Genomic DNA, 25,000 nt, shown 5'->3' with positions numbered 1-25,000 from the left:
CACTAAATCTCCTTCACCACCATCCTAGCTCCACCCTATCTCCTCCAACACCACCATCACCAACACACACACACACACACTCTCCTCACCATACTATCTCCACCACCACTCCTCCTTCCTTCTCCAACACCACCACCACCACTATCTCCACCACCACGCCTTCCTTCTCCAACACCACCACCACCACTATCTCCACCACCACTCCTCCTTCCTTCTCCAACACTACCACCACCACTATCTCCACCACCACTCCTCCTTCCTTCTCCAACACCACCACCACCACTATCTCCACCCCCACTCCTCCTTCCTTCTCCAACACCACCACCACCACTATCTCCACCACCACGCCTTCCTTCTCCAACACCACCACCACCACTATCTCCACCCCCACTCCTCCTTCCTTCTCCAACACCACCACCACCACTATCTCCACCACCACTCCTTCCTTCTCCAACACCACCACCACCACTATCTCCACCATCACTCCTCCTTCCTTCTCCAACACCACCACCACCACTATCTCCACCATCACTCCTCCTTCCTTCTCCAACACCACCACCACCACTATCTCCACCCCCACTCCTCCTTCCTTCTCCAACACCACCACCACCACTATCTCCACCACCACTCCTTCCTTCTCCAACACCACCACCACCACTATCTCCACCATCACTCCTCCTTCCTTCTCCAACACCACCACCACCACTATCTCCACCACTACTCCTCCTTCTCCACCACTCCACCACCATTACCACAACACACTACCACCCATCCATGAATAAGACATTTACTCACCCACTCACCCATGAGTAATACGTGTACTCACCCATGAATAACACATTTACTAACCCCTGAGTAACACCTTACTTACCCATGAGCAAGACATTTACCCATTCACCCATGAGTAATACGTTTACTCACCCATGATAAAATATTTACTCACGAATGAAAAAGGTACTTACTCACCCATGAGTAATACGTTTACTCACCCATGAATAAAATATTTACCCACGAATGAATAAGGTACTTACTCACCCATGAGTAAGACATTTACTCACCCATGAATAAGGCATTTACTCACCCATGAATAAGGCATTTACTCACCCATGAGTAATACGTTTACTCACCCATGAATAAGACATTTACTCACCCCTGAATAAGACATTTACTCACCCATGAGTAATACGTTTACTCACCCATGAATAAGGCATTTACTCACCCATGAGTAATACGTTTACTCACCCATGAATAAGACATTTACTCACCCCTGAATAAGACATTTACTCACCCATGAATAAAACATTTACTCACCCATGAATAAGACATTTACTCACCCATGAGTAATACATTTACTCTCATGAGTAAAACACTTACTCACCAATGAGTAACAGGTTTCCTCACCCCTGAATAAGACATTTACTCACCCATGAATAAAACATTTACTCACCCCTGAATAAGACATTTCCTCACCCCTGAGTAAGACATTTACTCACCCCTGAATAAGACATTTACTCACCCATGACTGAGACGTTGGCCCCGGCCCAGATGGCTTCGTCGGTGGCGGTGGGCCCCACCTGGCACTGGTATTCACCGTCATCTTCCAGTGTAGCGCCCCGGATGACCAGGTGGTGCTCCCCCAAGGTAAGGTTACCCACGTACTTGTACCTGGGGTAACCTGGCACCACACGGTCGAAACCTGCAAGGTCGGGGAGTGGAGTGGCTGAGTGGAGTGGTGTGAGAGGAGGATCTATCATAAACTAGGTGAGGGAGTGGAGTGGTGAGAGAGTGGAGTGGTGAGGGAGTGGAGTGGTGTGGTGGAGTGGAGGATTTATCATAAACCAGGTGAGGGAGTGGAGTGGTGAGAGAGTGGATGGTGAGGGAGTGGAGTGGTGTGGTGGAGTGGAGGATTTATCATAAACCAGGTGAGGGAGTGGAGTGGTGAGAGAGTGGATGTGGAGTGGAGTGCTGTGGAGTGGTAGATTTATCATAAACCAGGTGAGGGAGTGGAGTGGTGAGAGAGTGGATGGTGAGGGAGTGGAGTGGTGAGTGGAGTGGAGTGGAGTAGTGGAGGATTTATCACAAACCAGGTAAGGGAGTGGAGTGGTGAGGGAGTGGAGTGGTGAGTGGAGTGGTGTGGTGGAGGATTTATCACAAACCAGGTAAGGGAGTGGAGTGGTGAGGGAGTGGAGTGGTGAGGGAGTGGAGTGGTGAGGGAGTGGAGTGGAGTGGAGGATTTATCACAAACTCAAAAGAAAAGAGATTTCATTTTTTTTCTACACGGGTATACACACTGGACGAGATGTCCCCTCTGGTGTATATATATATATATATATATATATATATATATATATATATATATATATATATATATATATATATATATATTTATATATATATCTTTTTTTTATACTATCATTCACCATTTCCCAAGTTAGCGAGGTAGCGTTAAGAACAGAGGACTGAGCCTTTGAGGTGAATATCCTCACTTGGCCCCCTTCTCTGTTCCTTCTTTTGGAAAATCAAAAAACGAGAGGGGAGGACTTCCAGCCACCCCTCAGCTCCCTCCCCCTTTTAGTCGCCTTCTACGACACGCAGGGAATACGTGGCAAGTATTCTTTGTCTCCTATACATACATACATATATATATATATATATATATATATATATATATATATATATATATATATATATATATATATATATATAATATATATATATATATATATATATATTATATATATATATATATATATATATATATATATATATATATATATATATATATATATATATATATATATATATATATACTTGCTAAGCTGATCATTGGACCGTGGTCTTTGGTATGTGGATGGGAGGTTGAAGGCATTGTACATTTTAGGGGGAAAAATATTTATACATTTTTTTTTTATCTTACATAAGCAGGTTGTTTTGTGAGGAGGGTGTGTGTGTGTGTGTGTGTGTGTGTGTGTGTGTGTGTGTGTGTGTGTGTGTGTCCTTTTTGGTTTTTGTTCTTTGCGTTCACAAAGGGAAGTGTGGGGGGAGGGGGGGGCGTTGTTCTAGTGAGTGTTCACCTCTCTCTCTCTCTCTCTCTCTCTCTCTCTCTCACACACACACACACACACACACACACACACACATACACACACACACACACACACACACACACACACACACACACACACACACACTCCTGCCGAAGGGGGAGAAGAAAGCTGCCTTTCAGGAAGGCAGCCGACCAGCTCTTCCCCTCTGGAAAGCTCTTCAGCGTCCTGTGGAACCCCCTGAAGCTGGGGGAGGGAAGGGAGGGAGCTGGGGGAGGGAAGGGAGGGAGCTGGGGGAAGGAGGGAGGGAGGGAGCTGGGGAGGGAGGGAAGGGAGGGAGCTGGGGGAGGGAGGGAGGGAGGGAGGGAGCTGGGGAGGGAAGGGAGGGAGCTGAGGGGATGGAAGGGAGGACTGGGGCTGGGGAGGGAGCTGGGGGAGGAGGGAGGGAGGCGCGCAAAACATGGGACCAGAAGGACCTGCTTTGGGGACGAGCAGTTCGTCTTCCTGAGCTCGTCGTGTTTTACCCTGCTGCGCCTCCAGCAGGAGCAGGAAGAGGAGGAGGAGGAGGAGGAGTTCTCCCTCTTCCCCTTTTCCCCTCAGCCTGCGCCGCTGGACTGCGCATGTGGAGGAGGAGAAGGAGGAGGAGGGAGTGGAGTGGGCCCCCGACAGTGTTGCCACCTGTTGCATGATGGCGTGTGCGCTGTGCTGCCGCGCGCGCCAGGCAGAGGAGGCGCGCGCGCCGGGCAGAGGAGGCGCGCGCGCCGGGGAGGGAGGAGGGGAAGAGCTCCTCCTCCTCCTCCTCTTCCTCTCTCCCACACCGCCGTGGTGGCGGGAGGAGGAGGAGGCGCGGAGGGGTTGTGGGGCAGGTGGCGTGTGTGTGTGTGTGTGTGTGTGTGTGTGTAACACTTCGTAATTACCGACGATAAATGAATAAACGGGCGATAAAGAGAGGGTAGGGCCCTCTTTATCGCCCGTCTGGCTCACCGCAACTACCGCCGAGGGCCCGACCATGTCCCGTTGGACAGCCTGGGACAGCCTGGTCAAGCAAAAGCTTTACGCATTTATCCCAAAGCTTTAGTCGTTATGCAAAGCTTTAGCCGTTATCCCAAGCTTCCCTCATTATCCCAAGCTTTCCTCACTACCCCAAGCTTCCCTCACTACCCCAAGCTTCCCTCACTACCCCAAGCTTTCCTCATTATCCCAAGCTTCCCTCACTACCCCAAGCTTCCCTCATTATCCCAAGCTTTCCTCACTACCCCAAGCTTTCCTCACTACCCCAAGCTTTCCTCATTATCCCAAGCTTCCCTCACTACCCCAAGCTTTCCTCATTATCCCAAGCTTTCCTCACTACCCCAAGCTTCCCTCACTACCCCAAGCTTTCCTCATTACCCCAAGCTTTCCTCATTACCCCAAGCTTCCCTCACTACCCCAAGCTTCCCTCACTACCCCAAGCTTCCCTCACTACCCCAAGCTTTCCTCACTACCCCAAGCTTCCCTCACTACCCCAAGCTTTCCTCATTACCCCAAGCTTCCCTCACTACCCCAAGCTTCCCTCACTACCCCAAGCTTTCCTCATTATCCCAAGCTTTCCTCACTACCCCAAGCTTCCCTCATTATCCCAAGCTTCCCTCATTATCCCAAGCTTTCCTCATTACCCCAAGCTTCCCTCATTATCCCAAGCTTCCCTCATTATCCCAAGCTTCCCTCATTATCCCAAGCTTCCCTCATTATCCCAAGCTTTCCTCATTATCCCAAGCTTTCCTCATTACCCCAAGCTTCCCTCACTACCCCAAGCTTTCCTCACTACCCCAAGCTTTCCTCATTATCCCAAGCTTCCCTCACTACCCCAAGCTTTCCTCATTATCCCAAGCTTTCCTCACTACCCCAAGCTTTCCTCATTATCCCAAGCTTTCCTCACTACCCCAAGCTTCCCTCATTATCCCAAGCTTCCCTCACTACCCCAAGCTTTCCTCACTACCCCAAGCTTTCCTCATTACCCCAAGCTTCCCTCACTACCCCAAGCTTTCCTCACTACCCCAAGCTTCCCTCATTATCCCAAGCTTCCCTCATTATCCCAAGCTTTCCTCATTACCCCAAGCTTTCCTCATTATCCCAAGCTTTCCTCATTATCCCAAGCTTTCCTCATTATCCCAAGCTTTCCTCACTACCCCAAGCTTTCCTCACTACCCCAAGCTTTCCTCACTACCCCAAGCTTTCCTCATTATCCCAAGCTTTCCTCATTACCCCAAGCTTTCCTCATTATCCCAAGCTTTCCTCATTATCCCAAGCTTTCCTCATTACCCCAAGCTTTCCTCATTATCCCAAGCTTTCCTCACTACCCAAGCTTTCCTCATTATCCCAAGCTTTCCTCATTACCCCAAGCTTTCCTCATTACCCCAAGCTTTCCTCATTATCCCAAGCTTTCCTCATTATCCCAAGCTTTCCTCATAACCCCAAGCTTTCCTCATTATCCCAAGCTTTCCTCATTATCCCAAGCTTTCCTCATTATCCCCAAGCTTCCCTCATTATCCCAAGCTTTCCTCATTATCCCAAGCTTTCCTCATTATCCCAAGCTTCCCTCATTATCCCAAGCTTTCCTCATTATCCCAAGCTTCCCTCATTATCCCAAGCTTTCCTCATTATCCCAAGCTTCCCTCATTATCCCAAGCTTTCCTCATTATCCCAAGTTTCCTCACTACCCCAAGCTTTCCCTCATTATCCCAAGCTTTCCTCATTATCCCAAGCTTTCCTCATTATCCCAAGCTTCCCTCATTATCCCAAGCTTTCCTCATTATCCCAAGCTTCCCTCACTATCCCAAGCTTTCCTCATTATCCCAAGCTTCCCTCACTATCCCAAGCTTTCCTCATACCCCAAGCTTTCCTCATTATCCCAAGCTTTCCTCATTATCCCAAGCTTTCCTCATTATCCCAAGCTTTCCTCACTACCCCAAGCTTTCCTCACTACCCCAAGCTTCCCTCATTATCCCAAGCTTTCCTCATTATCCCAAGCTTCCCTCACTACCCCAAGCTTTCCTCATTATCCCAAGCTTTCCTCATTATCCCAAGCTTCCCTCACTACCCCAAGCTTCCCTCACTACCCCAAGCTTTCCTCATTATCCCAAGCTTCCCTCACTACCCCAAGCTTTCCTCACTACCCCAAGCTTTCCTCATTATCCCAAGCTTTCCTCATTATCCCAAGCTTCCCTCACTACCCCAAGCTTTCCTCACTACCCCAAGCTTCCCTCATTATCCCAAGCTTTCCTCATTATCCCAAGCTTCCCTCACTACCCCAAGCTTCCCTCACTACCCCAAGCTTTCCTCATTATCCCAAGCTTCCCTCACTACCCCAAGCTTCCCTCACTACCCCAAGCTTTCCTCACTACCCCAAGCTTCCCTCACTACCCCAAGCTTTCCTCACTACCCCAAGCTTTCCTCACTACCCCAAGCTTTCCTCACTACCCCAAGCTTCCCTCACTACCCCAAGCTTTCCTCACTACCCCAAGCTTCCCTCACTACCCCAAGCTTTCCTCATTATCCCAAGCTTCCCTCACTACCCCAAGCTTCCCTCATTATCCCAAGCTTTCCTCATTATCCCAAGCTTCCCTCACTACCCCAAGCTTCCCTCACTACCCCAAGCTTTCCTCACTATCCCAAGCTTCCCTCACTACCCCAAGCTTCCCTCACTACCCCAAGCTTTCCTCACTACCCCAAGCTTCCCTCACTACCCCAAGCTTCCCTCACTACCCCAAGCTTCCCTCACTACCCCAAGCTTCCCTCACTACCCCAAGCTTTCCTCACTACCCCAAGCTTCCCTCACTACCCCAAGCTTTCCTCACTACCCCAAGCTTCCCTCACTACCCCAAGCTTTCCTCACTACCCCAAGCTTCCCTCACTACCCCAAGCTTTCCTCACTACCCCAAGCTTCCCTCACTACCCCAAGCTTCCCTCACTACCCCAAGCTTCCCTCACTACCCCAAGCTTCCCTCACTACCCCAAGCTTTCCTCACTACCCCAAGCTTTCCTCACTACCCCAAGCTTCCCTCACTACCCCAAGCTTCCCTCACTACCCCAAGCTTCCCTCACTACCCAAGCTTCCCTCACTACCCCAAGCTTTCCTCACTACCCCAAGCTTTCCTCACTACCCCAAGCTTCCCTCACTACCCCAAGCTTTCCTCACTACCCCAAGCTTTCCTCATTATCCCAAGCTTTCCTCATTATCCCAAGCTTCCCTCACTACCCCAAGCTTTCCTCACTACCCCAAGCTTTCCTCATTATCCCAAGCTTTCCTCACTACCCCAAGCTTTCCTCATTATCCCAAGCTTTCCTCATTATCCCAAGCTTTCCTCATTATCCCAAGCTTTCCTCATTATCCCAAGCTTTCCTCATTATCCCAAGCTTTCCTCACTACCCCAAGCTTTCCTCATTATCCCAAGCTTTCCTCACTACCCCAAGCTTTCCTCATTATCCCAAGCTTTCCTCATTATCCCAAGCTTTCCTCACTATCCCAAGCTTTCCTCATTATCCCAAGCTTTCCTCACTATCCCAAAGAATTCCATTAGTCCCCAACCGACTCAGTACACACTCAAGTGGTTCTCCAAGGCGAATCAAAACGACGGAAAAAAAATTCTTTTTTAATTTTCTCTTTCCCTTCCTCCAAGTGAGCTTGGTGTATGTTCTTGGAGGCATGTGATGTATGTTCTTGGAGGCATGTGATGTATCTTCTTGGAGGTATGTGATGTATGTTCTTGGAGGCATGTGATGTATGTTCTTGGAGGCTACTGATGTATGTTCTTGGAGGCATGTGAAGTATGTTCTTGGAGGCATCTGATGTATGTTCTTGGAGGCATGTGATGTATGTTCTTGGAGGCATGTGATATATGTTCTTGGAGGCTACTGATGTATGTTCTTGGAGGCATGTGATGTATGTTCTTGGAGGCTACTGATGTATGTTCTTGGAGGCATGTGATGTATGTTCTTGGAGGCATGTGATGTATGTTCTTGGAGGCATGTGATGTATGTTCTTGGAGGCTACTGATGTATGTTCTTGGAGGCATGTGAAGTATGTTCTTAGAGGCATCTGATGTATGTTCTTGGAGGCATCTGATGTATGTTCTTGGAGGCATGTGATGTATGTTCTTGGAGGCATGTGATGTATCTTCTTGGAGGCTACTGATGTATGTTCTTGGAGGCATGTGATGTATGTTCTTGGAGGCTACTGATGTATGTTCTTGGAGGCATGTGATGTATGTTCTTGGAGGCATGTGATGTATGTTCTTGGAGGCGTGTGATGTATGTTCTTGGAGGCATGTGATGTATCTTCTTGGAGGCATGTGATGTATGTTCTTGGAGGCATGTGATGTATGTTCTTGGAGGCATGTGATGTATGTTCTTGGAGGCATGTGAAGTATGTTCTTAGAGGCATCTGATGTATGTTCTTGGAGGCATCTGATGTATGTTCTTGGAGGCATGTGATGTATGTTCTTGGAGGCATGTGATGTATCTTCTTGGAGGCTACTGATGTATGTTCTTGGAGGCATGTGATGTATGTTCTTGGAGGCTACTGATGTATGTTCTTGGAGGCATGTGATGTATGTTCTTGGAGGCATGTGATGTATGTTCTTGGAGGCATGTGATGTATGTTCTTGGAGGCAACTGATGTATGTTCTTGGAGGCAACTGATGTATGTTCTTGGAGGCATGTGATGTATGTTCTTGGAGGCATGTGATGTATGTTCTTAGAGGCATGTGATGTATGTTCTTGGAGGCATGTGAAGTATGTTCTTAGAGGCATGTGATGTATGTTCTTGGAGGCATGTGATGTATGTTCTTGGAGGCATGTGATGTATCTTCTTGGAGGCAACTGATGTATGTTCTTAGAGGCATGTGAAGTATGTTCTTGGAGGCATCTGATGTATGTTCTTGGAGGCATGTGATGTATGTTCTTGGAGGCAACTGATGTATGTTCTTGGAGGTATGTGATGTATGTTCTTGGAGGCATGTGATGTATGTTCTTGGAGGCAACTGATGTATCTTCTTGGAGGCAACTGATGTATGTTCTTAGAGGCATGTGAAGTATGTTCTTGGAGGCATCTGATGTATGTTCTTGGAGGCATCTGATGTATGTTCTTGGAGGCATCTGATGTATGTTCTAGGAGGCATGTGATGTATGTTCTTGGAGGCATGTGATGTATGTTCTTGGAGGTATGTGTGTATGTTCTTGGAGGCAACTGATGTATGTTCTTGGAGGCATGTGATGTATGTTCTTGAAGGCATCTGATGTATGTTCTTGGAGGCATGTGATGTATGTTCTTGGAGGCATGTGATGTATGTTCTTGGAGGCATGTGATGTATGTTCTTGGAGGCATGTGATGTATGTTCTTGGAGGTATGTGAAGTATGTTCTTGGAGGCATGTGAAGTATGTTCTTGGAGGCATCTGATGTATGTTCTTGGAGGCTTTGCGCAGCACAGTCCCCTCCCTTCAAGTGGGAGAAAATAATAGAATACGCCCAATACGCTTTGCGTAAAACAGTCCCCCCTTCAAGTGGGGGAAAATAATAGAATACGCAAAATACGCGTTGCGTAACACAGTCCCCCCTCTTCAAGTGGGGGATATAATAGAATACGCCCAATACGCTTTGTGTAAAAGTCCCCCCCTTCAAGTGGGGTAAACAACAGAATACGCACAATACGCTTTGCATAACAGTCCCCCTCTTCAAGTAGGGGGAAATAATAGAATACGCCCAATACGTTTTGCGTAACACAATCCCCCTCTTCAAGTGGGGGATATAATAGAATACACCCGATACGCTTTGCGTCACACAATCCCCCATCTTCAAGTAGGGGGATATAATAGAATACACCCGATACGCTTTGCGTAACACAGTCCCTTCAACACCGGGGGGTGTGGGGGGGTGGGAGGGGCAGGGGGAAACGGGAGAGGGGGGGGAAAGAGGGGAGTTGTTCTCCAGTGGAAGTCTTGCTTGATCTCTGCGTCATTCCAGCTTCCGCTGGAACCCCCCCCTTCCCCCCCCCCACATTCCAGGACAGTCCTGGAATCCCCCCCTTCCCTTCCCCCCCCTCGGCGGTTTACAAGGGGGGGGAGGAAAATTGCCTGGAGCCTCCTTCGGCGTCTCCCTCTTCTCCTCTTCTCCCCCTCTGCAAGCCTCGCTCTGCAAGGGGGGGGGGGGAATGAAGGGAGGGGGAGGTGGGAGGGGAGGGGAGAGGGGATGCCAGTTGGGGGGAGGGGGTGGTTTTCCCCTCGGCCGGGGCGCCCCCAGGGGAGGGTTCTGTCTCCCACGGGGTTCTACTGTGAGCGGCTTCGACCTTCTGCAGGAGGGGGGGGGGCCCTGCTCAAGAACCCCCCCCGGGGGCTTCAAGCTCCTGAAGGTGGCGGGAGCATTGGTAATACTGCTCCTGAAGGTCGGGAGGAGGGGGGGAAGGGGGGTGAAATTCACAGACACACACATACACACATACATACTGACACACACACACATACATACATACAGACACACACACACACACATACATACAGACACACACACACACACATACATACTGACACACACACACATACATACATACAGACACACACACACACACATACATACTGACACACACACACATACATACATACAGACACACACACACACACATACATACAGACACACACACACACACATACATACTGACACACACACACATACATACATACAGACACACACATACACACATACATACTGACACACACACACATACATACATACAGACACACACACACACACATACATACAGACACACACACACACACATACATACTGACACACACACACATACATACATACAGACACACACACACACACATACATACAGACACACACACACACACATACATACAGACACACACACACACACATACATACTGACACACACATACACACATACATACAGACACACACACACACACATACATACAGACACACACACACACACATACATACTGACACACACACACATACATACATACAGACACACACATACACACATACATACTGACACACACACACATACATACATACAGACACACACACACACACATACATACAGACACACACATACACACATACATACTGACACACACACACATACATACATACAGACACACACACACACACATACATACAGACACACACACACACACATACATACTGACACACACATACACACATACATACAGACACACACACACACACATACATACAGACACACACACACACACATACATACTGACACACACACACATACATACAGACACACACACACACACATACATACTGACACACACACACATACATACAGACACACACACACATACAGACACACACATACACACATACATACTGACACACACACACATACATACATACAGACACACACACACACACATACATACAGACACACACATACACACATACATACTGACACACACACACATACATACATACAGACACACACACACACACATACATACAGACACACACATACACACATACATACAGACACACACATACACACATACATACAGACACACACACACACACATACAGACACACACATACACACATACATACAGACACACACACACACACATACATACAGACACACACACACACACATACATACAGACACACACACACACACATACAGACACACACATACACACATACATACAGACACACACACACACACATACATACAGACACACACACACACACATACATACAGACACACACACACACACATACATACAGACACACACACACACACATACATACAGACACACACACACACACATACATACAAACACACACACACACACATACACACACACACACACATACATACACACACACACACACACATATACACACACATACACACACATACACACACACACACACAGACACACACGAACCCGAACACACGACCTAGTTTGTCGTGGATGAAACAAAGACACTGTCCCCCTCCCCCCCCTCTGCCCCCCAACCCCCCTTCCCCCTCCCCCCCTTCATGGGGTAACCCCCCCTCCCCCCACAAGGCAGGCAGGGTGGTGTGGTGTTTGGTCCTTGGCGAACCATCGCTCATACCCGAGCCTCACAACTGCCTCAAACTGGGGGGGGGGGGGCGTTCTTCCTCATACACCCTCATACTGGTGTCTGTCCTCCCTCATACACCCTCATACTGCTCATTCTGGTGTCTGTGCCCCTCTCCCTCACCCTCATATTACTCATACTGGGGTCTCTCCCCTCATACTGGTGTCTGTGCCCCTAACCCACACCCTCATATTACTCATACTGGTGTCTTTCCCCTCACACACACACTCATAAAACCCCTAAGCCCCCCTTGCCTCTCTCTCTCTCTCTCTCTCTCTCTCTCTCTCTCTCCCCCCGCCAACACCGTCCCTCCTTCAGGCAACTCGTTAGCAAGTTGTCCTCAGATCCGTCAGGGGAGGGGAAAGGGGCGCCCCAGACCCCCTCCACCTATGCCACTTGGAGTCGGGTCGGGTCGGGTCGGGTCGGGTCGGGTCGGGTTGTGGGTTGGGTCGGGTCGTGGGGTGTGTGTGGGGGGGGAGGGGGGGGAGGGAGGGAAATGGAGTGGGGTTGTGGGGGTGAGGGAGGGGAAATGGAGTGGGTTGTGGTGGGGAGGGAGGGAAATGGAGTGGGTTGTGGGGAGAAGGGAGGGAAATGGAGTGGGTTGTGGGGAGGAGGGAGGGAAATGGAGTGGGTTGTGGTGGGGAGGGAGGGAAATGGAGTGGGTTTGTAGAGAGGAGGGAGGGAAATGGAGTGGGTTGTGGGGAGGTGGGAGGGGAAATGGAGTGGGTTGTGGGGAGGAGGGGAGGGAAATGGGAGTGGGTTGTGGGGAGGAGGGAGGGAAATGGAGTGGGTTGTGGGGGGGAGGGAGGGAAATGGAGTGGGTTGTGGGGGTGAGGGAGGGAAATGGAGTGGGTTGTGGGGAGGAGGGAGGGAAATGGAGTGGGTTGTGGGGGGGAGGGAGGGAAATGGAGTGGGTTGTGGTGGGGAGGGAGGGGAAAGAATTGTGGTGGGGGTGGGTGTGGGGGTGGGTGTGTGTGGGGGGTGTGGTCTCTTAGTCATCTCCCCTGACGTCACCAGCGCTGAAGACCAATGACGAGAGACCACACAGACCCTCACACACACACACACACACACACAGAGGCGGCGGGCGCCCCGCTCCGCCCCGCCCCGCCCCTCCACCGGCCCCGGCCCCCTCACATCTCCACTTATCTCTCCAATAAAGGCCGATCTCGGGGCGCCCCCGCCCGCCCCGAGGGGCATCAACGCGCGAAGCTTCGACACTTTAACTCCCCTTCGGCAAGACGGGGCGCCCTTCGGGGTCATAGGTAGCGGCAGGGCGGGGCGCCCTTCGGGGTCATAGGTAGCGGCAGGGCGGGGCGCCCTTCGGGGTCATAGGTGGCGGCGGGGCGGGGCGCCCTTCGTTGTCATAGGTAGCGGCGGGGCGGGGCGCCCTTCGGGGTCATGGGTAGCGGCAGGGCGGGGCGCCCTTCGGGGTCATAGGTGGCAGCGGGGCGGGGCGCCCTTCGGGGTCACAGGTGGGAAGGGTCGGCCACCAGCGCCAGCGAACCAAAGTCACATGGACGGAGACGACTTGTATGGTGGGTCCAACGACTTGTATGGTGGGTCCAATGACTTGTATGGGGGGTCCAACGACTTGTATGGTGGGTCCAATGACTTGTATGGGGGTCCATCGACTTGTATGGGGGGTCCAACGACTTGTATGGTGGGTCCAATGACTTGTATGGGGGGTCCAACGACTTGTATGGTGGGTCCAATGACTTGTATGCGGGGTCCAACGACTTGTATGGTGGGTCCAATGACTTGTATGGGGGGTCCAACGACTTGTATGGTGGGTCCAATGACTTGTATGGGGGGTCCAATGACTTGTATGGGGGGTCCAACGACTTGTATGGTGGGTCCAATGACTTGTATGGGGGGTCCAACGACTTGTATGGTGGGTCCAATGACTTGTATGGGGGGTCCAATGACTTGTATGGGGGGTCCAACGACTTGTATGGTGGGTCCAATGACTTGTATGGGGGGTCCAACGACTTGTATGGTGGGTCCAATGACTTGTATGGGGGGTCCAACGACTTGTATGGGGGGTCCAACGACTTGTATGGGGGATCCAACGACTTGAATGGGGTGTCCGACGACTTGTATGGGGGGTCCAACGACTTGTATGGGGGTCCAACGACTTGTATGGGGGGTCCATCGACTTGTATGGGGGTCCGGCGACTTGTATGGGGGGTCCAACGACTTGTATGGGGGGTCCAACGACTTGTATGGGGGGTCCAACGACTTGTATGGGGGTCCAACGACTTGTATGGGGGGTCCAACGACTTGTATGGGGGGTCCAGCGACTTGTATGGGGGGTCTAACGACTTGTATGGGGGTTTCAACGACTTGTATGGGGGTCCGGCGACTTGTATGGGGGGTCGACAACTTGTATGGGGGGTCCAACGACTTGTATGGGGGGTCCAACGACTTGTATGGGGGGTCCAACGACTTGTATGGGGGGTCCGACGACTTGTATGGGGGGTCCGACGACTTGTATGGGGGGGGGTCGACCTTCAAGAGGTGGTAATTGGCTTTTTCCCCTGACAACAGTGACACAACTGTGTGCCAACAAGACCATGACAACATTCGGGTTCAAACGTTCAACCCTTGGCAATGAGGAGGAGGTGGTGTCAGGGTGTGGGCAAGCTACTGCCAACCCCTGCCAACACCTGTGGGCAACAGTGGCTGTTGTTCATGTTGGCTCCTGCCAACGACAAGCAGAACCCCTGCCAACACCTGTGGGCAACAGTGGCTGATCATGTTGGCTCCTGCCAACGACAAACAGAACCCCTGCCAACACCTGTGGGCAACAGTGGCTGATCATGTTGGCTCCTGCCAACGACAAACAGAACCCCTGCCAACACCACCAGGCCCTGACACCAGGCATGAAGTCTATTCTGATCTATTAGGCACTGAAGTTCATGTCCCAATGTGCCAGGGACGTGTGTCATCCACTGACCCTCCCAAATCTATCTATCTATCTATCCGTCTATCTATCTATCTATCCGTCTATCTATCTATCTGTCCGTCTATCTATCTATCTATCTATCCGTCTATCTAGCTATCTATCCGTCTATCTATCTATCTATCTGTCCGTCTATCTATCTATCTATCTATCCGTCTATCTATCTGTCCGTCTATCTATCTATCTATCCGTCTATCTATCTATCTGTCCGTCTATCTATCTATCTGTCCGTCTATCTATCTATCTATCCGTCTATCTATCTATCTATCTCTGTCTATCTATCTCTCTATCCGTCTATCTAGCTATCTATCCGTCTATCTATCTATTTGTCTATCTATCTATCTATCTTTCTATCCGTCTAACTATCTATCTATCCGTCTATCTATCTATCTATCCGTCTATCTATCTATCTGTCCGTCTATCTATCTATCTATCCGTCTATCTATCTATCTGTCCGTCTATCTATCTATCTATCCGTCTATCTATCTGTCCGTCTATCTATCTATCTATCCGTCTACCTATCTGTCCGTCTATCAATCTATCTATCTATCGATCCATCTATCTATCTATCCGTCTATCTATCTATCTATCCGTCTATCTATCTATCTGTCCGTCTATCTATCTATCTATCCGTCTATCTATCTATCTGTCCGTCTATCTATCTATCTATCCGTCTATCTATCTGTCCGTCTATCTATCTATCTATCCGTCTACCTATCTGTCCGTCTATCAATCTATCTATCTATCGATCCATCTATCTATCTATCCGTCTATCTATCTATCTATCCGCCTATCTATCTATCTATCTACATATACATATACATAACAAGAAATATATATATATATATATATATATATATATATATAATATATATATATATATATATATATATATATATATATATATATATATATATATATATATATATATATATATATATATATTTTCTTTTCTTTCATACTATTCGCCATTTCCCGCGTCAGCGAGGTAGGGTTAAGAACATGATAAGGCAGATGTGATCAATAAACTCCATTTACTCTAGTTATCACTAAATGACCCAACCACACAAAAAAAAAAATTCATTTTATTTACGTAAATAAATCGTAAATTTTTTTTTTTTTTTAATTTATGTCATTTACAGACCCGTCACCATGTTATCTATCGAGGTGAAGAGGATAAACCACTTGTTATCTATCGAGGTGAAGAGGATTAACCACTTGTTATCTATCGAGGTGAAGAGGATTAACCATGTTATCTATCGAGGTGAAGAGGATTAACCACTTGTTATCTATCGAGGTGAAGAGGATAAACCACTTATCTATCGAGGTGAAGAGGATTAACCATGTTATCTATCGAGGTGAAGAGGATTAACCATGTTATCTATCGAGGTGAAGAGGATTAACCACTTGTTATCTATCGAGGTGAAGAGGATTAACCATGTTATCTATCGAGGTGAAGAGGATTGATCATGTTATCTATCGAAGTGAAGAGGATTGACCATGTTATCTATCGAGGTGAAGAGGATTAACCACTTGTTATCTATCGAGGTGAAGAGGATTGACCATGTTATCTATCGAGGTGAAGAGGATTAACCACTTGTTATCTATCGAGGTGAAGAGGATTAACCATGTTATCTATCGAGGTGAAGAGGATTAACCACTTGTTATCTATCGAAGTGAAGAGGATTGACCATGTTATCTATCGAGGTGAAGAGGATTAACCACTTGTTATCTATCGAAGTGAAGAGGATTGACCATGTTATCTATCGAGGTGAAGAGGATTAACCACTTGTTATCTATCGAGGTGAAGAGGATTGACCATGTTATCTATCGAGGTGAAGAGGATTAACCACTTGTTATCTATCGAGGTGAAGAGGATTAACCATGTTATCTATCGAGGTGAAGAGGATTGACCATGTTATCTATCGAGGTGAAGAGGATTGACCATGTTATCTATCGAAGTGAAGAGGATTGACCATGTTATCTATCGAGGTGAAGAGGATTGACCATGTTACCTATCGAAGTGAAGAGGATTGACCATGTTATCTATCGAGGTGAAGAGGATTGACCATGTTATCTATCGAAGTGAAGAGGATTGACCATGTTATCTATCGAGGTGAAGAGGATTGACCATGTTATCTATCGAAGTGAAGAGGATTGACCATGTTATCTATCGAGGTGAAGAGGATTGATCATGTTATCTATCGAAGTGAAGAGGATTAACCATGTTATCTATCGAGGTGAAGAGGATTGACCATGTTATCTATCGAGGTGAAGAGGATTGACCATGCTATCTATCGAGGTGAAGAGGATTAACACCTTGTTATCTATCGAGGTGAAGAGGATTAACCACTCGTTATCTATCGAGGTGAAGAGGATTAACCACTCGTTATCTATCGAGGTGAAGAGGATCAACACCTTGTTATCTATCGAGGTGAAGAGGATTAACCATGTTATCTATCGAGGTGAAGAGGATCAACCATCTATCGGGAAATAGGTGAGTATAAACATTTTGCCTTCCCCTCACCCTCATTAACTCACAACCCAGGAACCGGAAGTCTCATACGCGTGTGTGTGGGGGGATGTGAGGGGTGGTGAGGGGTAGTGAGGGGTAGTGTGGGGGGGAGGGGGGTAGTAGTATTGAAGTTCGCGCCCTTTGAAATTTCAGAGGGGAAAAAAAATTAATTTTCCATTAGAGGAAAGAGCGTTCGGGGGGGAGGGGAGGGGGAGGTCGGCAGGGAGAGGGGGAGGCAGAGGGGAAACGGGGAGGGAGGGGGGAACGCGGGGGGGGGGAAGAGGAGGAGGGGCGTGTGCTCAGGCTTGCTTAAGAAGCAATAAGGGAAAGAGGGGAAAAAATTATATATATATATTTCCCCTTTTTCCCCTTATTGCTTCAAGGGGTTCGAAAGAGAGGGTTCGAAGAGGCGCGCCAAAACGAACCCTGGGTAAGAAAATGGCCTGCCATGGTCGTGCTTTTAGGAAAAACATATATAAAAATATTACAATATATTTCCAATCGTTCTTTTAGTTAGTTAAATTGGAGACTTGAAATTTCTTTTAGTTATTTAAATGACTGTATAGAGTCGATTGGAGATCTGAAATATGGACTTAAAATATTCTTTAATATTTTTTTATATCAAAATGGCTGTATAAAAAGTCATATGAAGATCTGATATCTTGATTTTTAATATATTTCATCAGACGAATGTACAGATAATCGAAGTGGAGATCTAGATTTTTGTATTTTCAATATCTTTCATCAAATGAGAGTATGGTAATATCAAATACAGATCTAAATTTTTTGATCTTTAATATATTTCACCGAACGACTTGCATAGAAATATCAAATACAGATCTAAATTTTTGATTTTTAATATATTTCATCAAATGAGAGTATGGTAATATCAAATGTAGATCTAATTTTTTTATTTTTAATATATTTCATCAAATGAGAGTACGGTAATATCAAATGTAGATCTAAATTTTTGATTTTAATATATTTCATCAAATGAGAGTATGGTAATATCAAATGTAGATCTAAATTTTTTGATTTTTAATATATTTCATCAAATGAGAGCATGGTAATATCAAATATAGATCTAAATTTTTGATTTTTAATATATTTCATCAAATGAGAGTATGGTAATATCAAATATAGATCTAAATTTTTGATTTTTAATATCTTTCATCAAATGAGAGTATGGTAATATCAAATACAGATCTAAATTTTTTATTTTTAATATCTTTCATCAAATGACAGTATAGAAATATCAAATACAGATCTAAATTTTTTATTCTTAACATCTATCATCGAACGAACTTGTATAGAGAAATCAAACGTTGATCTAAAATCTAAATTCTTTAATAGATGTTATCAAACAACCGTATATAGATAGATAATCTATCGGAAATCAAAATTTCAATTTTTTTTTACATTTTAGATATTGATTTTGATATCTTTCTGGTCCATTGGACGACCATGTCAATATTGATCTCTATTGTAGTGGGGGGGGTGTGTTTAGGCTGTGGGGGAGGACTAGTGTTGGGGGTGTGTGAGGGAAGGGGGGGAAGACTTGCGTTGGGGGGGTGTGTATGTGGTGGGGAGGGGAGGGGAGGGGGGGAAGACTTGCGTTGGGGGGTGTGTATGTGGTGGGGGAGGGGAGGAGGGGAAGACTTGCATTGGGGGTGGTTGTGTGGTGGTGGGGGAGGGAGGGGAGGGGGGGGGAGGGGGGAAGACTTGCATTGGGGGTGTGTGTATGTGGTGGGGGAGGGGAGGGGGAAGACTTGCATTGGGGGTGGTTGTGTGTGGTGGGGGAGGGAGAGGGGGGGAAGACTTGCATTGGGGGTGGTTGTGTGGTGGTGGAGGACGGGAGGGGGGAAGACTTGCGTTGGGGGTGTGTGTATGTGGTGGGGGAGGGGAGGAGGGGGTGAAGACTTGCGTTGGGGGTGTGTGTATGTGGTGGGGGAGGGGAGGAGGGGGTGAAGACTTGCGTTGGGGGTGTGTGTATGTGGTGGGGGAGGGGAGGAGGGGGTGAAGACTTGCGTTGGGGGGGTGTGTGTGGTGGAGGAGGGAGGGGGGAAGACTTGCGTTGGGGGTGTGTGTGTGGTGGTGGAGGGGAGGAGGGGGAAGACTTGCGTTGGGGGTGTGTGTGTGTGTGGTGGTGGGGGAGGGAGAGGAGGGGGGAAGACTTGCGTTGGGGGTGTGTGTGTGTGTGTGGTGGGGGAGGGAGGGGAGGAGAGGGGGAAGACTTGCGTTGGGGGTGTGTGTGTGTGGTGGTGGAGGGGAGGAGGGGGAAGACTTGCGTTGGGGGTGTGTGTGTGTGTGGTGGTGGGGGAGGGAGAGGAGGGGGGAAGACTTGCGTTGGGGGTGTGTGTGTGGTGGTGGGGGAGGGAGGGGGTCAGACTTGCATTGGGGGGGTGTGTGTGTGGTGGTGGAGGAGGGGAGGAGGGGGGGAAGACTTGCGTTGGGGGTGTGTGTGTGTGTTGGGGGAGGGAGAGGAGGGACGCCTCACCACCAGACGAAATGTTACGAAAAACGTCTACTATATACTTCGCCTCCGTCAAATAAAACCATAAACCCGACATATTTATTAATTTTCTAAATAACTAATAAATCTACTTTATTCTCCCCCTCAATAAATAGTAATAAATTAGTTACGAAAGACCGCTGATAAATGTAGGTCATTTAGATAATTCCGCGATCCAACATCCTGTCTCTCTCTCTCCCCCGTGGCGGACTGCCCGGCCGGAAATATATGAAACACGTCGGAGATTTATGAAAACCAATCGGAATTATGTCATTTTTCTACGCTCATTTATGCGTCGGGGCAATTCATTATGGCGGAATTATGAGCGTGATAACTAGATAATTTACCAGATAGGGACACAATAATACATAACAGAGTGATGAATAATAATTGATGATGTTTCTCTAATAGGAGCGATCACAGGCGAGCGGTTAACGTTCGCAGCGCCCACGCACTCGGTCCGGGGAAGGGGGGAAGGGAAAGGGGAAGGGAAGGGGGGAAGGGAAGGAAAAGAAAGAAGTGTGTGTGTGTGTGTGTGTGTGTGTGTATGTGTGTATGTGTGTGTGTGTGTGTGTGTGTGTGTAAGAGAGAGAGAGAGAGAGAGAGAGAGAGAGAGAGAGAGAGAGAGAGAGAGAGAGAGAGAGAGAGAGAGAGAGAGAGAGAGAGATCCTCATTAACACGTCAAGAGGGGAATCATTTACCAGCTTATAGGTATTTAATTTTTTTTTTTGCACAGCGAAGCTTTGCGTAGGTGTGTCTTTGTCGGGAGGGCGAGGGGAGGGGAGGGGGGGGGAGGGGAGCGGGGGGAGAGGAAGGAAGAGGGGTGGGGGTTGGAGGGGGAGGGGAGAAAAATCTGCCTTCCCCTCTCTCTCTCTCCCCCATCTCAGTTTCCCTTCGATCAACCTCTCTCTCTCTCTCTCTCTCTCTCTCTCTCTCTCTCTCTCTCTCTCTCTCTCTATATATATATATATATATATATATATGAACAAACCCAATAGCTTCAGTAATGTCTAAGAATACATTCCCGTGTATTTATACACACACAAGATACACTTATCAGGGCACATTTGACGGGCGTATCATATTCCAATATCAAACATATATATATATATATATATATATTTTCCCCGGCTGCCAGTGGGTAAAAAAAAAAAAAAAACCCACTGGGAAAAATCCCTCTGATAGAGGAGAATGTATGAAAACATTCACTTCCGTTGTATAAAGGTCCGTGAGAATACAATCTCTTCAAAAAAAATCTAAAATACAATCTCTCGTAAAATACACCCTGTCCAAACCTGGTATGATAGTCTTTCCTGAGCGTGGGAGGGAGAAACAAACACTGACGGGCATGACATCCTTTCCTTGGCGTGGGAGCGAGACCAGCTGGTCCGAAAGGGGAGACTAAAGCAAACGCTTTGGAAAACGGGACAAAAAAAAAAAAAAACGGGACTTAAGCTAAAGCGGACGCGTCCACAATGTCTGGCTTAACGAAACCGTAGAGGAAAAAAAATATATATATATTTATATGTATATATACACATGAAAATGTGATGGAAAACGTAGTGTGGGGGGGGGGGGGGGAAACAACACGACAGGGCGACACTAGAACGACATATTTGAGTCGCAAAAATCAGAAACTGGTGTTGGATCTCGGCGCGGATTGAAAGACGAAGAAAACGGGCACAATTATTTTTCTGCCCCCTAAAGAAAACGTCTTGATAAACATGGAGGCAAGTCAAGGTCACCTGTTGTTTATCTTTTTACCTCTCTCTCTCTCTCTCTCTCTCTCTCTCTCTCTCTCTCTCTCTCTCTCTCTCTCTCTCTCTCACCTCCAAGCTTTGGTCCTTGCTGGAAGAAAAAGACGACCCCTATGCGCCTCCGACTGACTTCTAATTAAAGGGGAAGGGGAAGAGGAAGGGGAAGGGGAAGAGGAAGGGAAAGGGAAAGGGAAGTTATAGCCATCTATCACATACATTGGACTTTCTCCTGTCCAGAGCTGTCATCAGAAATACCCACGTCCAATCCAAGTTAGAAAGAATATAAACAAAAAAATATCTATTTATTATATCTATTTATTTTGCTTTGTCGCTGTCTCCCGCGTTAGCGAGGGAGCGCCAGGAAACAGGCGAAAGAATGGCCCAACCCACCCACCTACACATGTATATACATAAATGTCCACACACAGCACATATACATACCTATACATCTCAATGTACACATATATATATATATATACACACACACACAGACATATACATATATACACATGTACATAATTCATACTGTCTGCCTTTATCCATTCCCGTCGCTACCTCGCCACACATGGAATAAAATATATATATATATATATATATATATATATATATATATATATATATATATATATATATATATATATATATAAATTAGCAGCCCTTAAAGTCAAAAATATATATAGATAGATCCCCCCCTCTCTCGTATTAACGACCCTTAAGATCAACTCGGTAAATGAGCACAAAATTACTGAGGGAGAATGAGGCACACGACCCTTACTGGGGACACTACTTTGATTCGAACTTCCATGTTTGTTTCCTCTGCCCCCCTCACACACACACACACACACACACACACACACACACACACACACACACACACACGAACACTTCATCCTGTTCCTAGGGTAGGTTTTGACCTGTGACCTTCGACCCCAGCGTCCTTGGAACGACCATGACCCTGGGTTAACTCGTTCACACGTAGACGACCGACCTACGAGCCTTATAAAGGGCTAGTCATACCCTTGCACAAGGAGGAATTTAAGCCTTGATTACATTGGATAATAAATGGATGATTACCCTTCCACAAGGAGGGACTTAAGCCTTGATTACATTGGATAACAAAGGGCTGGTGACCTCTTTGCACTGTACTCATAGCGGCCCAGTGTCAAAGGCTCAAGGAATTACCTCATATGGAGTAATTGGGGTGGGGGAGGGGTGTTCAATTACACACTGACCCCATTACATGGTTCAACCAATTACTTTGATTACACGAACGGTCTATTCATCTATTCACATGGCTTACATTTCAGGGAATAAGTAGAGACTGTAAAACATATGGACGAAAAAAAAAGAAAAAAAATGCCTTGCAGGAGTAAACAATGTTTCTCCAGGTGTGGCCAAGAGTGGAGGCTCTGCCAGCCAGTCTTGCAGGGCCTTTGAGCACCCTCTCCTGTGGCACAGCAGGATCTTTGAGCACCCTCCCCTGTGGCACAGCAGGGCCTTTGAGCACCCTCTCCTGTGGCACATCAGGGCAGAGGAACTCCCTCTCTCCTGTGGCACAGCAGGGCCTTTGAGCACCCTCCCCTGTGGCACAGCAGGGCCTTTGAGCACCCTCTCCTGTGGCACAGCAGGGCCTTTGAGCACCCTCTCCTGTGGTACAGCAGGGCCTTTGAGCACCCTCCCCTGTGGCACAGCAGGATCTTTAAGCACCCTCCCCTGTGGCACAGCAGGATCTTTGAGCACCCTCTCCTGTGGCACAGCAGGGCCTTTGAGCACCCTCTCCTGTGGCACAGCAGGATCTTTGAGCACCCTCTCCTGTGGCACAGCAGGGCCTTTGAGCACCCTCTCCTGTGGCACAGCAGGGCCTTTGAGCACCCTCTCCTGTGGCACAGCAGGGCCTTTGAGCACCCTCTCCTTTGGCACGGCAGGATCTTTGAGTACCCTCTCCTGTGGCACAGCAGGATCTTTGAGCACCCTCTCCTGTGGCACAGCAGGGCCTTTGAGCTCCCTCTCCTGTGGCACAGCAGGATCTTTGAGCACCCTCTCCTGTGGCACAGCAGGGCCTTTGAACACCCTCTCCTGTGGCACAGCAGGGCCTTTGAGCACCCTCTCCTGTGGCACAGCAGGGCCTTTGAGCACCCTCTCCTGTGGCACAGCAGGGCCTTTGAGCATCCTCTCCTGTGGCACAGCAGGGCCTTTGAGCACCCTCCCCTGTGGCACAGCAGGGCCTTTGAGCACCCTCTCCTGTGGCACAGCAGGGCCTTTGAGCACCCTCCCCTGTGGCACAGCAGGGCCTTTGAGCTCCCTCTCCTGTGGCACAGCAGGGCCTTTGAGCACCCTCCCCTGTGGCACAGCAGGGCCTTTGAGCACCCTCCCCTGTGGCATAGTAGGATCTTTGAGCACCCTCCCCTGTGGCACAGCAGGGCCTTTGAGCACCCTCCCCTGTGGCATAGTAGGATCTTTGAGCACCCTCCCCTGTGGCACAGCAGGGCCTTTGAGCACCCTCCCCTGTGGCACAGCAGGGCCTTTGAGCACCCTCTCCTGTGGCACAGCAGGGCCTTTGAGCACCCTCCCCTGTGGCACAGCAGGGCCTTTGAGCTCCCTCTCCTGTGGCACAGCAGGGCCTTTGAGCACCCTCCCCTGTGGCACAGCAGGGCCTTTGAGCACCCTCCCCTGTGGCACAGCAGGGCCTTTGAGCACCCTCCCCTGTGGCACAGCAGGGCCTTTGAGCACCCTCTCCTGTGGCATAGTAGGATCTTTGAGCACCCTCCCCTGTGGCATAGCAGGATCTTTCTCCCTTCCTACTACATAATATATATATATATATATATATATATATATATATATATATATATATATAACTAGATAGATAGATAGATAGATAGATCGAGATCGAGAGAGAGACGCCGTATGTACGCACGTACGTGTGTGTGTGTACATACGGGTTCTAAAGGCCAGAGGGAGACTTTTAAAAAGGCACACACATTCAAACTAGCTGGAAATGAGGGCGCCCCCCTCCCCTCACCTCCCCTCTCCCCCACCCCCCTCCCCTCACCTC

General features: G+C 48.1%; 1 protein-coding gene across 4 annotated transcripts in view; it reads right to left on the bottom strand.

The window, feature by feature from the left end:
- LOC139757556 (synaptogenesis protein syg-2-like) overlaps window positions 1–25,000 on the bottom strand; it is a 202,724-nt gene that overhangs the window by 70,594 nt on the left and 107,130 nt on the right. For all 4 annotated transcript variants that reach the window (XM_071678146.1, XM_071678145.1, XM_071678148.1 and 1 more), the window contains exon 4: window positions 1,517–1,696. In XM_071678146.1, coding sequence (XP_071534247.1) covers window positions 1,517–1,696 — 180 coding nt within the window. The remainder of the gene's footprint in view (window positions 1–1,516; window positions 1,697–25,000) is intronic.

Source organism: Panulirus ornatus, chromosome 27, assembly GCF_036320965.1.
Source record: "Panulirus ornatus isolate Po-2019 chromosome 27, ASM3632096v1, whole genome shotgun sequence".
NCBI classification, from domain to species: domain Eukaryota; kingdom Metazoa; phylum Arthropoda; class Malacostraca; order Decapoda; family Palinuridae; genus Panulirus; species Panulirus ornatus.
Note: the sequence above shows the minus strand (reverse complement) of the source record. Positions and strands in the feature narration are given on the sequence as shown.